This window comes from Callospermophilus lateralis, chromosome 4 (genome assembly GCF_048772815.1).
Source record: "Callospermophilus lateralis isolate mCalLat2 chromosome 4, mCalLat2.hap1, whole genome shotgun sequence".
In the NCBI taxonomy this organism is placed as follows: Eukaryota; Metazoa; Chordata; class Mammalia; order Rodentia; family Sciuridae; genus Callospermophilus; species Callospermophilus lateralis.
The window spans coordinates 34,775,760-34,791,340 of NC_135308.1; the positions used below are offsets into that span (position 1 = coordinate 34,775,760).

At 43.6% G+C, this 15,581-nt stretch overlaps 1 protein-coding gene across 6 annotated transcripts in view; it reads right to left on the reverse strand.

Moving 5' to 3' along the window:
* Nucleotides 1-2,113: 2,113 nt before the first annotated feature.
* Nucleotides 2,114-15,581, reverse strand: part of Irf2 (interferon regulatory factor 2) — an 86,064-nt gene continuing 72,596 nt past the window's right edge. For all 6 annotated transcript variants that reach the window (XM_076852387.1, XM_076852389.1, XM_076852385.1 and 3 more), the window contains exons 7-9: nt 12,388-12,552; nt 4,856-4,902; nt 2,114-3,447 (exon numbers count right to left, since the gene is read on the reverse strand). In XM_076852387.1, coding sequence (XP_076708502.1) covers nt 3,142-3,447; nt 4,856-4,902; nt 12,388-12,552 — 518 coding nt within the window. In that variant the 3' untranslated portion in view covers nt 2,114-3,141. The remainder of the gene's footprint in view (nt 3,448-4,855; nt 4,903-12,387; nt 12,553-15,581) is intronic.

A 15,581-nucleotide genomic window follows, 5' to 3' on the forward strand; every position in this document is an offset into this window, starting at 1 on the left:
CTCAAAACACAGTTTCTCTGAAACACAGAATCCTGAAGCCAAATCACTGATGTTCCTCATTTTTAAAATTTCTGTCTCTATAGTGGTTACACAATAGTGTACTACACTTTGCATTTGGGGGGAATAAAGAATATTTTATGGTTCTGATGCCCATTGAATTTGTATTTCTTATGCCCATATATTTCTTCTTCTCTGTAAATTCATTTCAATAGATTAAACACGGTCTTTGGCGGTTGCTTCATTTAAACATGAAAAAAATGCTACAGATGGGTATGGATTTATTTAGACTTTCAAACAGCCTCCTGGAAGCCTTTTCACCAAGGTGTGTTTGGTGCGCTGGCTTCTCCCAATTTAAGGCTGGGCGGGAAGTACCTGTAACTGGATTTATAGTCCATAGTTGTGCAAGGAGCTTTGCTATCAAGGGAGGGGCCCAAGTACTACTGGCTGCAGAAAATGGAAAATACTGTTCTAGGGGTGGTTACACTGAAATTTCTCCTTAAGCACACACACGTACGCATACACAGCCAGACCCATCATAAAACTGTATCATCTCACACAGATGCAAAGCAAATGAAGCGTCTGTCTCTTAAACTTCCTCTAAATAACAACAACAGGGTCTGGGCTTGAGTCCCCAAGATGTCCCAACTCACCTGGTTTCCGTCCTTGTGTCTACCTAAGCACTGGCTTCTTCTCCTATACTACTGGCAAGTATTACTCAGAAACAGTAGAGCTTCTCAGAAATATTTTAAGCATGATTCTATTTTTCCCCAGCCCCATCTTTAGCACTCGATGTCTCTGAATCCTGTATTTTTGTCCACCTGGTGAGGTTCAGCCAGCGTGGTGACCACCACAGAAGAGGAAGGCAACGGCCTGGGGCCTGCAGAGCTGCTGACCGAGGTAGGATGTGCGTTGGATGCTCTTTCTGGAGCAGGAAGAGGGAAGGGGGCAGAGAACCAGAGCTGCCCTAATCCCTCTGCAGGGACAGCTTCTGTTACTGCCTTCTTTTAAATTCACTTAAAAACAGGAGAACTAAACAACAGGATTTCGATATAAAGAAAAGAACTCATTTACTTAGGACTTAGGACTCCTCCTTTCACTAAGAAACTGACATAAACACCTTCCATGAAGGTGCTCCTCCCTGAAGCAGCCAACCACCCACGTGCCGCCCTCTTCCTGCAGCACACCAACCAGCAACAGACTTCAGTTGATTTCTGTTCAGGGTGGATAATTTTACAACCGCTAATTATATCTGCAGCCACACATGGAGAGATAGACATAAAAATAGCCCTTTGTCCTTTTACAAATCGAAGGAAATTTTCAAATATTAACTCGGCAATCTCCTTACAATCTCCCAGGGAGGTAGGGTAGGCAAGTGAGTTTTCCTATTCTAAGGAAGCATGAGAGGTTAGGGTGGTGGCTTTCTCAAGGTCAGGCCTACACCTAGAAATACCAAACAGGTGATGGGGACTGGTGTCCTTGAAGTCACACTGCTCTCTCCGGAGGACCAACCTTAAGTTTTGAGGGCAGGGCCTGCATCCAACTTCCTGGTCTTAGAAAGAAGAGTGACTGACACGGAACAAGAACCCGATGACGATACCCCACTATCGAAAACTTTCTATCCGTGCACCCAGTGTGTGACGAACACAAAACTTCGGTCACGAATATGATACTGTGGGTGAGAAAAGGAAAAACCTAGGTGGCTAGAATCTGCTCACAGTAGAGAACAGTGGAGTTGATTAACAGGCTCCCTCCACAGTCATTCCAGACTTGGGGTCCTCTATGCCCATGACCCCTTCCTGCCCAGGTGACCGACAGAAAAGCATTTTATTTCATGTCTCCCATCTCCTCCACAGGCAATGGAGATAAACCCCTATTCTGAGCACAACTAGGATGAGCAAGAAGGTAACTCACGTAAGACAATCAGCACAGGGCCCAGTACAGGGTAGGCATTCAGCACAGGAAGCCAATTTTAGCTTCACAGTAGGAACTTCCAGGGTCTCTGGTTAACAAGAGGAAAAGTTTTGGCCCCAAAGAAGAAACATTTTGTTGGCCCTGTCCCAGGATTGTGCTCTAAGCAGACACAGACAAAGCCAGGAGTGATGCCCGTTAAAAATTTAACTATATATCATATTCATTTATTATCAATCCACAGGATAATCTGATTGCTACATGAGCTCGTAAAAGCTTTTTTTTCACCTTTACAAAATTAAAAAAAAAAATGTGCCACAAGGATGTAATAACAACTGCTGATAAACAAGAAAAGGAATCTTAAAATTATAAATTTGCTGTAGAAAAGATAAAAAACAATTATATTTTATTTAGAATTTTACCTTGAATAAAATATTCCCCTGTATAAAAAATAAAAAAGCTTGCTCTGGTTAGAATTAGAGTATTTTCGTCTTCAAATCTGGGAATTTGCATAATATTTCCATGATAGTTTTCCTTTGTACCGCGTGGCATTCAAGCATAGCAGATTAGAAAGATTTTTTTTTCCTCCAAGCAGTCTTAAAAATGGAACATCTGTGGAGAGGTTCATTTTCTCCTTCTCCTCTTCCTCCAGGATGTGGATCACAGCCTCTGAGGGGAGGAAAAGGAGGAAAGGAACCGTGTGGGAGGGGATGGGAAGGGATGGGTGGAGGGTAAAGGGCAGAGAAGGGGACGATGAATGTGCTGTGGAATAGAGCAAGATCATAAGAAGGCCTATCATTAAGTGCTTTAAGATAAGGTGCAGAAGCAGACTGCAGCGTCGCTAGTACTGCCCTATGTACATATTCACAAAGATTAAAAAATTCCAGCTAGTTCACATTTTCTCGTCCATTCTGAAGCATCCACTCCACCACGCTGGCCTTGACCATAGGCAACGCAGCACCTCCACTGCCCGTGTGGCTGTTGGTCCTTGAACTTGAGGGAGTCGCCCTGGGAGATCCAGCAGGCTCTAGAGACACGCGTCTACCAAGGGGCTGGAGTCCTGAGTTAAAAAGAAGCTCCAGGGCTGGAGTTGAACACAGCAATCAATGTTCTATTGTCAAGGCTTTTTCCCTTAGATTTGTCTAAAATAGGTGTCAGAAAGAAAAATAAAACACAAACAAACAACAGCACAAAGCCAAGAAATCCCAACAACCACCGGGGAGACTCAAGGGCTTAGCAGCTCTTGACACGGGCCTGGGCGATGTCTGACGTCTTCTTGATGACACTGGCCCGAGTCTCTCGGTCCCGACTGCTGCTGGATGCAGGGGTCACGGAGGGAGTGAGGGGAAGGTCAGGAAACGTGGGCCAAGAGCTGTTGTAAGGCACCGGACAGCTCTCCTCCTTGATAGTGACCTGGAGATCCGGCTTGTTGGAAGTGACGAAGGTCGCCATGCTGGGCAGCAGATAGGTGCTCCGTGTCCCCATGTTGCTGAGGTACTGTTTACCTTCAATGTTCCTCTTCCGCCAGTGTGGTCTCCCCTTTCAAAGAAAATAATCCAGATATATATGTTCTTTTCCTTCCTCTGAATGCCTTTTTAAAAATGTGCCACCAAGGGTGGGCACAACCTGTAATCCCAATAATTTAGGAGATTGCAGCAGAAGGATCACAAATTCCAGGCCAGCCTGGGCAACTTAGGGAGACCCTGCCTCAAAAAAAAAAATTCACAAAAGGCCTGCAGTACAGTGCTTGCCCAGTATGTGCAAGGCCCTGGGTTCAATCTCCAGTTCTCATGTGCAGATGTTAGAACCACATTTTTTTTTTAAGTTAATGCAATGAACAAAAGCTGAGCAACTGTACATCCTTCAACTGAAATCTATACCCAGTTCTTCATACCCCAAGCAATGGTTTCTCTTCTCTTTTTATCAGTTCCCACTTGCTAACTCCAAGAAATATGGCTAAGGATATTCTATGAAGGCAGGAAAAGAAAGGGGAAGCTTGCTTTTTGACTCCTCTATGCTCTAGGCACCCACACAGACCATTCAATAGGCTTCCGGCCATGATGGGCAGTTGGTCAGGGCAACTTAGTCCTCACTGCTGGCCCAATTAGATCTTTGAGTCAACTTGCATTTTTCAGAGGAAGGGAAATGAGGAACTCGCGAAAAGATAGCGAGTGCCCTTGACTGTTTTCAAATGTGTCCAGCTTAGAGATGCAGGTGCTCAACAAACAGGGGCCCTGTACAGAGGATGGCTTCATTCAGAGTAAAAGGTAATTTTCTGACCTTGAAGAAGCAAGTCGGGAATATATGTGAATGTAGCCACTGGCTTCTCAGAATTCCCACACTTTATTATAATGTATTGAAATCATTATTTGTGAAATCATTAATTCAACAAACCATTAGCTTCTCTCTCTTCCTCTCCCTCACTCTCTGCTTTCTTCCTCTCACCCCCTTTTCTCTTTCCATCATCATTTATAGCCACTTCCTGCCATTGTGTGGGCCCAGCTATAGGAGGGAAGTCGGAAGCAGTCAGATTGGGAATCAAGATTGGACATCGCTCGCCTCTGGGCAGGATCACGGAGGGAGGGAACCCATGGATATGTGGAGGTGACTTTGCTAAGCTCTTCCTGGCCTGTATTTCTGGTCATTGCTTTTGGCCGGGCAAGACATTCTATTTCTGCTGGTGAATTAGGATGTTGACAGCGATAAGAATATCAACATTTCCTGGCCTCAATTTCAGTTTCCTTTTCCTGCTGTCATAGCCGCTCTTTCTGAGGATGACATTTTATCCCCTTTCCTCCCATTTGGTGCCCAACAATTTTATAATTTGAAATCTAGAAGGGTGGTGAATTTTGGGTCATGCATATTTTAACAGACACACAAAAACATCCAGAAGTAAAACATGATCACAAGCGCAGGCACGTGGGTTGGGAGCAGGAAGCAGGCTTACCTCAGCGCTCTCCTCGTCGCTGGGCACGCTATCGGTAGTTTCGCTTTCTGTTCAAAGAGAGAAAAACATAGGACCATTATTTGTTCCTGTTGCTCAAGCTGTTTTGAAGCTCAGGCAGTGTTGATAAAAGATATATCAGCACTTCTTCTCCAAACGAGAAAGCGGTAACCAAATTCATCAACTCCCTGCCTTTATAAGATCAAACACTTCTATGTGGACAAGCTGGAGGGAGTTTGAATGACCTGAGCCCCCAAGAGAAAGCAGGTGGAGAATGAAGGGGAGGCACACTTTCCAAGAGCCAGCCAGCATGGGGTGCTGTCCTTGTGGCGTCCTTTTCTCCCTATAGCTCTGGCCATGATGCCCCAGGCTGGTCCTCTTCCAGTCCACGTCAGTCATCATGGGGAAGTCCCAACTCAGAGTGAACATTTTCCAAGAAGTCTTCCTACATCATTCCCATTCGACTCAGACCCGCCTTACCCCACATCTGGTTAGTCACTATCTTGAATTCCTAGAGTTGCCTCTTCCACCTGGGTGACCACAGGTAGACAGATTTTCAGGTGGCCTCAGATCGTCATCTGGTATTCAATTTTTTGGAACCTCCACCTCTTGAGTGTGGGTGGGACCTGTGACTTGCTTTTAACCAACAGAATACAGCAAAGGATCCAGGTTTTACATCTCCATGATCATGTCACATAAGATGGAACCTGACCTTTTGAGGAGACTCCTGCTTGCTGGTCCCATTGGGGAAGCTCACAAGGAAAAGGACTAAGGGCCAAGTCTGGTTCAACAACCGGTGAGGAACTAAACTCTGTCAAAAACCACCTGAGCTTGGAACTGAACCTCTTCCCAGCTGAACCTCAGATGAGACAGCAGCCCCAGCCAACACCCTGACGGCAGGTCAGTGAGATTCTGCTGCAGAGAACCCGCCTGAGCCACACCTGGACTCATGATCCATAGAAACTATGGGATAAGAACTGTGTATTGTGTTAAGCCATTAAGTCTGTGGTCACACTGTCATGAAGCAACAGATAACTAACCAGTTACTATCCTGATTCCACTTGTCAGCTGTGAGACACGGAGCCAATTTCTTACTTCCTGGGAGCTACATATATTTTTCTCATCTGAAAAAATGGGGGGTGTCCTTCCCTTCCACCTTCCAAGGAGGACTGTGTGATGAGTGAGTGAGAAGGTGTTAAGGAAAGGCCTACCATGGGACCTCGCACAGCACAGACAAGAAACTGGAGTTATTCAACATGGAATTTGCATGACAGGCCTGTTGAACAGAGTCAAAATGAATGCACTGAGGGTGGAACTTCCAAACCATAGACTCTTAGGAATCTTTCTATTTGGGACATTTATATTTTAGTGGAGGCCTGAAGAGAAAATGTAATAATGGATATTTGTGGAGTGCTAGGGCCAGGCGGGGCCACAGCCTTTGCATGTAGGCTTTGTTTAGACCCTACAAGGATTCCAAGTTGGACAGCAGGTACTATCGTCCCTCTATATGTAGAAATGCTAGTGTGTTCTAGAGCCTTCCACACTCTTCTACCATATCCCTGATGAGGAACTGGCTTCCAATCTCACATCTTCCTTGTGAGACAAGATGGCTGCAGCCCAGACTTGAGTCCTTTCCACCACCCAGAGCATGAGCCACAGATCAGACTCCCTATACATCATTAAAGGCTAAAGAACAGACAACTCATGCCACAGTTGCATTCCTTGGCCCAACAGCAAGCCTGTGGACCCCACAGATCCCACAGGGCGCGTTCTGCATGTTTCTCAGCCATTGTTTTCCAGGAGCTCTGCAAAGGCCTGGGTCATAGCTAGGGCTGAGTCATGAACAGCCAAAGGACAGGTGTCTGCACTGCGTAAATGGAGCATGTTTCCCCAAAGCACAGCTGGAGCATCAGATGCCAAAAGAAGGGTTGAGGCTTAGCTGACAATGATCCCAGCTCTGAAAACCAAAGGACAACAATAAGCACATGAAATATTCCAGACAGAAACAAATGAAGAGCAATAGAAAAGGAAACCTCCCTCCAAACATAACCCCACACAAGCCCAGTCTCCAGAGGAGGCAAGAGGCTGGGCTGCCGCTCCCAAGAAGGAAAAGGAGGAACAGAGATGTTGAGAAACTTGCCAAAGTCACGGACTGAGTCAGCACAGAGGACAGAAAACAAAACTGCACTTCTGATTCCAGGGACACCCATCAAACACAGCAACTCTGCTTCCCTATTGGCTCTGGCTCTGGCGAAAGTTCAAGATCCCCTTTCCATTTTTATGCTTAGCTTTGTTTGTGCTCTGAAGCTAAAGTTTCCCTTCCTTCCAACCATCCCAAGCCCCCTTCATTCTTAACGACCCTCCATAAATACCATGATCTTCTGTTCCTTTCCCTTCAAATAAAAATGTAAACAAATGCCACCAGGCATACTTTGGGGGCTGGAGCCTCAGGAAAATGAGCAATTGACACCAAGGTTCTGGGACTCTATCAAGCCCAAGCTACAATTGCTGGAGGGTTTGGAAATCAGATCCTGGGTTAAGCATCCTTGGTAAGCCAGGTGCTGGGGTACATCCCTGTAATTCCAGAGGCTTGGGAGGCTGAGGTGGGAGGATTGCAAGTTCAAGGCCATCTTCACCAACTTGTTAAGGCCCTATGCAACTTAATGAGACCCTGTCTCAAAATTTAAAAAGGGCTGGGGATGTAGCTCAATGGCAAAGTGATTCTAGGTTCATGTTCTGGTAGCAAAAAAAAAAAAAAAAAAAAAGACTCTGGTCTCCTTGCACGAACCATGAATATGATCAGAATGTCCATTTTCACTAAATACCCAGTTTTCAACTTCAGGGGGAAAGCTGTGGATGAGAAAACGAACACACTGATGTTTATTTCTCATGTTCTGGACTTTTGGTTTCAACAAACACAGAAGCTGGTTGAAGACCTTCATTTCTAAATGAAGACGGACTGTTTCTGAAGTAGTTATGAAGACTCTAAGTTAGAAACTAAGTGTTGTGTTTGGATCTTAAGTGTCTTTAAAGGATCACGTGTTGAAGACGTGGACCCCAGACAATGGCAGTATTGGGAGCCAGTGGAACCTGTAGGACAGGGGGCCTCGCAGAAGGAAGTGAGGTCACTGGGCCACGCCCCAGCTCCTCTTCTCCCACGCTCTACCACTGAGCTACACCTCCAGCTCTTCAGTGGTTTCTCTCAGGTATTTTGTCAGTGAAAAAAGGCTGACTACCACACTGATGTCTCCAGCTTTTATTGTTGGAAAAAAGTGGCCTTAATGGAGACACCTGAGGCTCCCACCTAAGGACCCCAGAGTCTTCTCTCCAGACCAACAGTGGTTCTCAGGGCTTCTTCCAAATGGCTGCTCAAAGTGCTCACTTCCTCTGTCTCTCAGGTCTACTCTGCCACTGCCGTTTCCACAGTGACTTCTTACATGATAAATGAGTTCACTGCGGCCGCTGCTGCTTCCAGATTCATGTCACTCTGAAATACCAACATTTTGAAATTCCAACTTCATTTTGCCTTTTGATTAGTCTGGATTTTGTAAAAACTAATTTCAAAAACAACGGAATAAAAACAATTGGAGTTGCTTTATAAGCATAATCCGAATAAGCAGGAAGTGCTGACACAATAGTTAATAGGTATGTGAGTAATTCACTTAACTTTCTGGTTTATATCCCTGAAAGCAGCTAAAGTGAAAGGTCAGGAACCAGTATAGATCAGATGACTTCAAGGATTCTTCCAGAGCATCAGTTCTAGGATGTACTGTCTGGGTTCACATTCTCCTTTAGCCCATTTTTTAAAAAAATATATTTTTTAATAATGTTGTATTTTTTTTTTAATCTTTATTTATTTGTATGTGGTGCTGAGGATTGAATCCAGTGCCTCACACATGCTAGGCAAGCGCTCTGCCACTGAGCCACAGCCCAGATTTTAACACCTCCCTGAGAATATACATTGCTAAGCCATTTCAGGAACATTATGGAGAGAAAAATGATTATGTAATGCATTTTTGTACTATATGATATCTAGCACATTTTCTGGAAGGCTCTTGTTCAACAAAATAAAACTGACAAAGATTTCTTTCCATCAATCATTTCCTCAATTACTTTCACTAGAAGACTCAGCTGAATGGTTCAAATTAGAATCCCCTTAGTGTCAAAGCTAATGGATCTCTGTTCCACCAACAGCTTGAAAGCCTGATGTGGTTTCCTTAAGGACCCAAAGGCCTCGCTGATGGTTATTGGTCAGTATAATCTCTATTCTCTGGATTACAACCAGTTAATTCTTTGTATATTGCTTCCTTTTCAAGGCTATTCTTCAACCCCCCCCACACACACACACTGTCCCCCAAATACTACTGTGGTACTCTTTTACAAAGCCATCAATAACCTAATCTAATCCTGGTGTCACAGATCAGGCAAGAGGAACTTCATGGTAGACATGAAGTTTAAAAGAAAAAGAAAAAAAAAATTAAAACAAAAACGAGGGCAAGAGATGTGGCTTAAAGCATTTGTCTAGCATGCATGAGGCCCTGGGCTCAATTCCTAGCACCACAAACAAACAAACAAACAAACAAATAAAATGACTATCCCTGAGCTTTCCTAGGTTGGGCTTTGGAACATTCCTTCCCAATATGAAAATATTACAAATCAAACTAGAATTTTATGTTGTCTTAAAACATCCAGTGCAAGTACTTCTCTGAGTATGTTACTGCATACCGTCTCTTCTCTTTCTCACCGTGATATTTTAGACTGAGAAGGCAGATTTGCAAAACTGAATGTGGTTTTGAAATACTACTGGGATTATATTTCATGACCAGTAGGGGGAAAATATAGCAAGTGACCTCCAACTAGCAATTTCCTTAACAGGTAAATGAATGCAAGTGGTTAGGAGGTTGAATTGGGTTTGAATAGCCTGAACAAAGGAATTCTGTCATGAAAAGCAGGCAAACAGCCCATTCTACTGAGGAACATAAGACTAAAAGACCTCTACTAGCCATGGTCAGTAACTGATGAATGTCTGTAAGCTCTAGAAAAGCAGCAGCAATGGAACATTTTGGCTCCATCCAATAAACTTCCCTCTAAAAGATTCTGGAGAATTCAGACAATGAAAACAATGGAAAGATCCAGAGGCCAGTCTGAAAAGCCAGGCTCCCACTCCCGTTGCCGGTCATCCTGGTACTGGAATCCTTGTTTTGAAATCTAGGCAAATATCCTGAAAAGGGTGAGGAAATTTTCATTTCTCTCTGCAGGGATCAGCTAGCTCTTCTTGGGATTCTCCTGCTAAAGCAAAATGCCACTGCTGGAACCCCTGCAAGAAGAGATCTTTCCAGAATCCCCAAGGAAGACTTCAGAAAAGACCTGCTCCACAGGCAAACATGAAAGTCAACTCTCAAGCTCAAATACCCTTCCGCCTGCCAAAAGAAACCCCACTCATCCACATGGTAACAAGGCCAGCAGCAACATGACATAGAAGAAAGTCATGGATTTTTAGCCATATTATAGTTATATCAATATGAGCAAAATGTCTTAGTCCTTCACATTTCAGGTACCTCTACTCTATGGTTAAGACCTCAACACTTGGCTCCACCTCCTACAGTGGCTTCCTATGAGTATCAAGGGAGCTCAGAGGAAGTGGATGTGCCCAGGGCAGCACTGCAGTGTGAGGGGTCAAGCCCAGGCCTTTGGCATCAGCTACACACAGATGCTGTCTGTGCCACCAGTTTTTCATCCCTGGACAGACTGCTTAACCCGCTTCGGCTTAGATTCCTCATTTTTAAAAAATCTTATTGCTGTTGTTGTTGTTATTATTATTATTATTATTATTTTGGTGGGGTACTTTCTTTTGTCTTCAAACCTAGGGCTTTGCTAATGCAAGGCAGATGCTTTGCCATCTGAGCTACATCCTAGCCCTAGATTCTTCATTTTTAAAGAGAGAATAATGATGGAATTCCAGCTAACAGGGTTATTTTCTTGATAATTAAGCAAGTCAATCAACACCAAGCATCTAGCATATTCCCATGGCACAATAAACATGAAACAAATAATACAGTTATTGGAAACTGGCTAAGACCAAAACCGGCCTGGCACATAGAAGAGTTGAAAATAGGTTTGATGAATGAATAACTGACGACAAGCTTATCACATTTGACAGATTATACATAAGCTTCCTTTAGCCAAGGTTTGTTCCCACATTCCTTCTATGTTCCTAACACAAAAGCAATTTAGGACATAGGCTAAGTGAAATAAGCCAATTGCCAAAGGTCAAATATTATATGATTCCACAGAGCTACCTAGAGCAGCCAAATTCATAGAGACAGAAAGTAGATTGGTGGTTGCCAGGGGTTGGGTGGAGGGGGAGTGTTTAATGGGTACAGAGTTTCAGTTCTACAAGATGAAAAGAGTTATGGAGACAGTGGTGGTTAAGGGTTGCACAACACCATGAATGCACTTAATGCCAATGAGTTATACCCAGAAAAATAGCAAATTTGTGCTATATGTATTTTACCACAATTTAAAAAATAAGTTAAAAAAGAAAATAGGCACTCATGGAAGATGAGGTTAATTTAGTGTCTGATAATATAACAACAACCAGTCATTTGAATCCACTCTCAATTGTCATGCTGTTTCTGTGCCAGTCACTGGGGTGGCACCCTAGCTGGAAGACACTCTCCCTGGCAGTCTGCAAAGAACACGGGGAAGAATCCCCAACCATTTCCTAGAGCTAACTGTAGTTTCCCAGGAGAGGGCCTCTGCTTTTTAGTTTTAATATATGCAAGCAATAACACTGCTCAGAATTTAAATTTCCTAATTATAATTGAGTTCCAAAAAATTAAACGGAGATCATTAGGGAAAGAATACAAGATGAAGTCATGTTGGTAAAGGAGCCATCATTTTCTGAAACTGTTTCTAATCCTCTGACTCTGTCTGGACAGATTCCTGAAATTATGGGACCAGTTCTGTGGGGAATTAGAAATGGGTTCCGTTGTTTGGCCCCGCTGGAAGCCGAAATAGGTAAGGAAAAAAGGGAGAAACCAATGGAAGTGACCGATAAACCTGGTGGAATGGAATGGCTTTAACAATGACCTTGAGGTCTGAAAACTGAGTTGAAATCCTGGCCCAAACACTTAATGGCTGTGTGGGGCCCTTAGCATCTGAAAATAAAGGAATTGGAAAAGATGATTTCTAAGGTCCCGTTCTAGCTTAATCAATTTGAGATTCCATTAAAACACCCTGTCAAAAAATTTAACTTTGATGAACCACCTTCCCCCAAGAAATCTTATTTGTTAGTCCTGGATGAACATGTCATGGGCAATCATGCAGAGAATGCTGTGAACATGTTATCTAGCTGAAAACAAAAAAGTGTCCAAGATGATGCTGGTCAAGAAAATAAAATAACTCCAACAAGAAGAATTCCTAGGACAGAGGGGAGGTGCTCTGTTGAGTGGGGAGATGGGGTGGAGCTGGACTAAAGGATGGCTCTGCCCTCTTCCCCCTTCAGTCCCCAGCTTTCCCTCCTGCCCACTCACCTGCGTAGGAAGACACGGGGGAAATCTGCAGAGGGTACAGCTCACTCATGCTGACTGGCTGCTCATCACTCTCGGTGGTCACCTCCACAACTTGGCAAATGTCTGGCGGATTAGCAACAATCTCTTGATCCTCGATGGTGCTGTCCAGATGGGACTGTCCTACGACTTCAAAGGAAAGAGAACCATCATGCACCACTGTCTCCTGCCCTCACAAGAAAGAAAATCTTCCCCCATAGAGACAGCTTGGCAGCCAGGAGTCAGATTCCTGGTCACCACATGTCGCCTGCCATGAAGCTGAAGAACAGACTTGAGAGCTGGGCTAATATTACTAGAGAAGCCTCCTACCATCACCTGGCTCCCAGTGCAAGGTGGCGGTGTCCCACCTAGATCATCAAGAGTTTCAAACTCAATCCAGTCAGGCTGGATCCAGACCTAACCCCAGGCCAGATGTAATAGCGCTTTGAACTTTTCCTGCTCTCTGCTTTTGCTCAAGGAATATCCTGTACTTATTTTCTAAGAACTTTGGTCCAGAGAGATGTTATCAAACCTCAATGAAAAGAAAAACCATGAAAATCCACCCCATTGTGTTATTTTAAAGTTATGGGAGAGGGGGCTCTATTCATACTCTCAGCTTCTTCCTTCTCTGAATATGACCAATCGGCCAAAATACCAAAACAATGTTAAAAGTTGGCTCTCCAATTCTAACAAACATTAATTGCATCTCCAAAACAGAATGCTAAGATGAATTCTGACCATCGCTAGCTTTGAAACTGCCTCAATATTTTTTTATTAAATTTTAAATTTTGAAACAATTAAAAACTAACATTAGTTGTAAGAAATAATACAGAGAGGTTAAGGAGCTGTAGCTCAGTGGCAGAGCACTTGCCTAGCACGTGTGAGGCACTGGGTTTGATCCTCAGCACCCACATAAAAATAAATAAAATAAAGGCATGCTGTCCATCTACAACAGCAACAATTTTTTTTTAAGTTTAAAGAAAGAAAGAAAGAAAAAATACAGAGAGATCGTGTGTGCCCTTTAGTCTATTTCCTCCAATGATACCATCTTATAAAAACTAGAATTTGATATCACAATCAGATACTGACATTGGTGAAAGTCCACCATCTTGTTGAGATCTCCTAAATTTTACTTATGCTCCTGTGTGTGCATGTGCATGTGTGTATACTTAGTTCTATACAATTTTTAACACATAGGTAGTTTCAAGTACCTACTACTTCAGTCAAAATACTAACAAGTTCCGTGAAAGTATTTCTCATGTTACCATCCCCACTTTCCTTCAGGACCTCCCTGTCCACTGTCTTCTCCCTAGCCCCTGGCAGCTATTCATCTGTTCCATTTCTATATTTTTGTTATTTCAAGGATGTTACATAAATGGACTCATACAGTAATCCTTTGGGATTGGCATTTTTCACTCTGCATAATTCCCTGGAGAGTCACCCAAGGTCTTGTGTATGTCAATAGTTGGTTCTTCTTTATTGGCCGAGTGGTATTCCATGGTATGGTGTACTTCATCTGTTTAACTATTCACCCACTGAAGGATGTCTGGGCTGATACCAGTCTTTAGCTATTACAAATAAGGGTTCTATGAACGTTGGTATTCAAGTTCTGCATGAACATTTCTCTGGGATAAATGCCCAAGAGTGCAACTGCCAGCTCATGTGGGAATTGCATGTTGAGTTTTACAAGAAACGGCCAAACTGTTTCCCAGAGTGGCTGTACATTTATATTCTCACCAGCAGTGACTGAGTCATCTAATATCTCTGTGTCCTTACCAGCATTTAGCATTGTCATTATTTTTTATTTTAGCCATTCTGATAGGTAAGTAATGATATTCCATTGTGTTTTTAATTTAAATGTCCCAAACGCCCTGTCCTAATTTCACAGAGAATTGACCTTATACTCCTGTTGGCAGTTGATTAGACGAAATGTCCCTGAAAATTGGCTCCAATTAATAAAGGAGAAGATAATAGCATAGTAATAACAATATTTTCCCAAGGTCCTCAAAAGCATTCGCCACCATAATCGATGTTATACTAACAATGTGTGTAAGTTCTTTAAACACTTAAACCCATGAGAATGACAGGGAAACCATCATTATCCTGTTAAAGATAAAAACACTCCAACACAGAGAGGGAGAGTGTCCTGTTCAAACTCACACAGCTTGGATTCTATGCAGTGCCTTTGTTTCTGTCCTTTTCCTCCCACTTCTGCAACTACAGAATATTCAGGTTAGGCAGGAAGGAGCCACATTCCCGTCTCCTGGAACTGGGGACTGGCTCTTGTTTCAGTCACTCAAAGTTTCTTATTGGCTGAGTTGTTTTAAGTCCCTGTTGTAATTAATTTGAGGGTGATGAGAACATTATCTAATTTCTACTCAGGAAAGTTTCAGAGTACAGTGGGAATTCATAGGTTTTGTAACAAAGGAAAGAAGGCACTGAAGAGGCTGGGAAAGGGGCTGGGGATGTGATAGGATGTGATAGGAGTTCACAAAGCCACAGCAAACAGAATGGAAGGGAAATGGGATTCTGTTAGGTTTTCCTGGCAGGGATATAATTAAAGAGGAAAGCAGGCTATTTACGGCAAGCAGACTCCCAAATTCTGCTTTCACCCTTCAGACTATCCCATTTGAGTGTGAGGACATGGATTATGCAGGTCACTAGGCTCCGACTGAGTGCCCACAAGGACCTCTCCTAAGGTTTCCTTTGCCATTTCTCCCTAGTCAATAAAGTGGCAGGAAAAGAAAACAAAGTCCTTCCAGTCCCACTTGGTGGGTGGAGACAGAAACCAAGCAAGCACTGTGTGTGTGTGTGTGTGTGTGTGTGTGTGTTTGAAGAGGGAGGACACCATGCAAAGTCAAGCGCACCAAGGCAACAAAGGTCTCATGGAGCACCTGCTTGCAAGGTCCTTGTTATCCAGTACCAGGAGGGGCGGCAAGAGAGCCCCAGAGACAAGAGGGTTGCTAAGGAGTCTAGTAGGTGATTGGGCAGCACCCAGTGAGCTAAAGCTTAAGGCAGTGGATATGGAGAAGGAGGGGAAGGCAAGGGGGAGAACACACGATGAAAGCTGAGGAGCTGAAGTATTTCCTTCCAGTTCAAGGAATTCAGTGGGAGAGTGGGAGGTAGAGCAATGGGAGTTATCCACTTTTCTGGAGCCTTCTTGACCACTCCGGCACCTA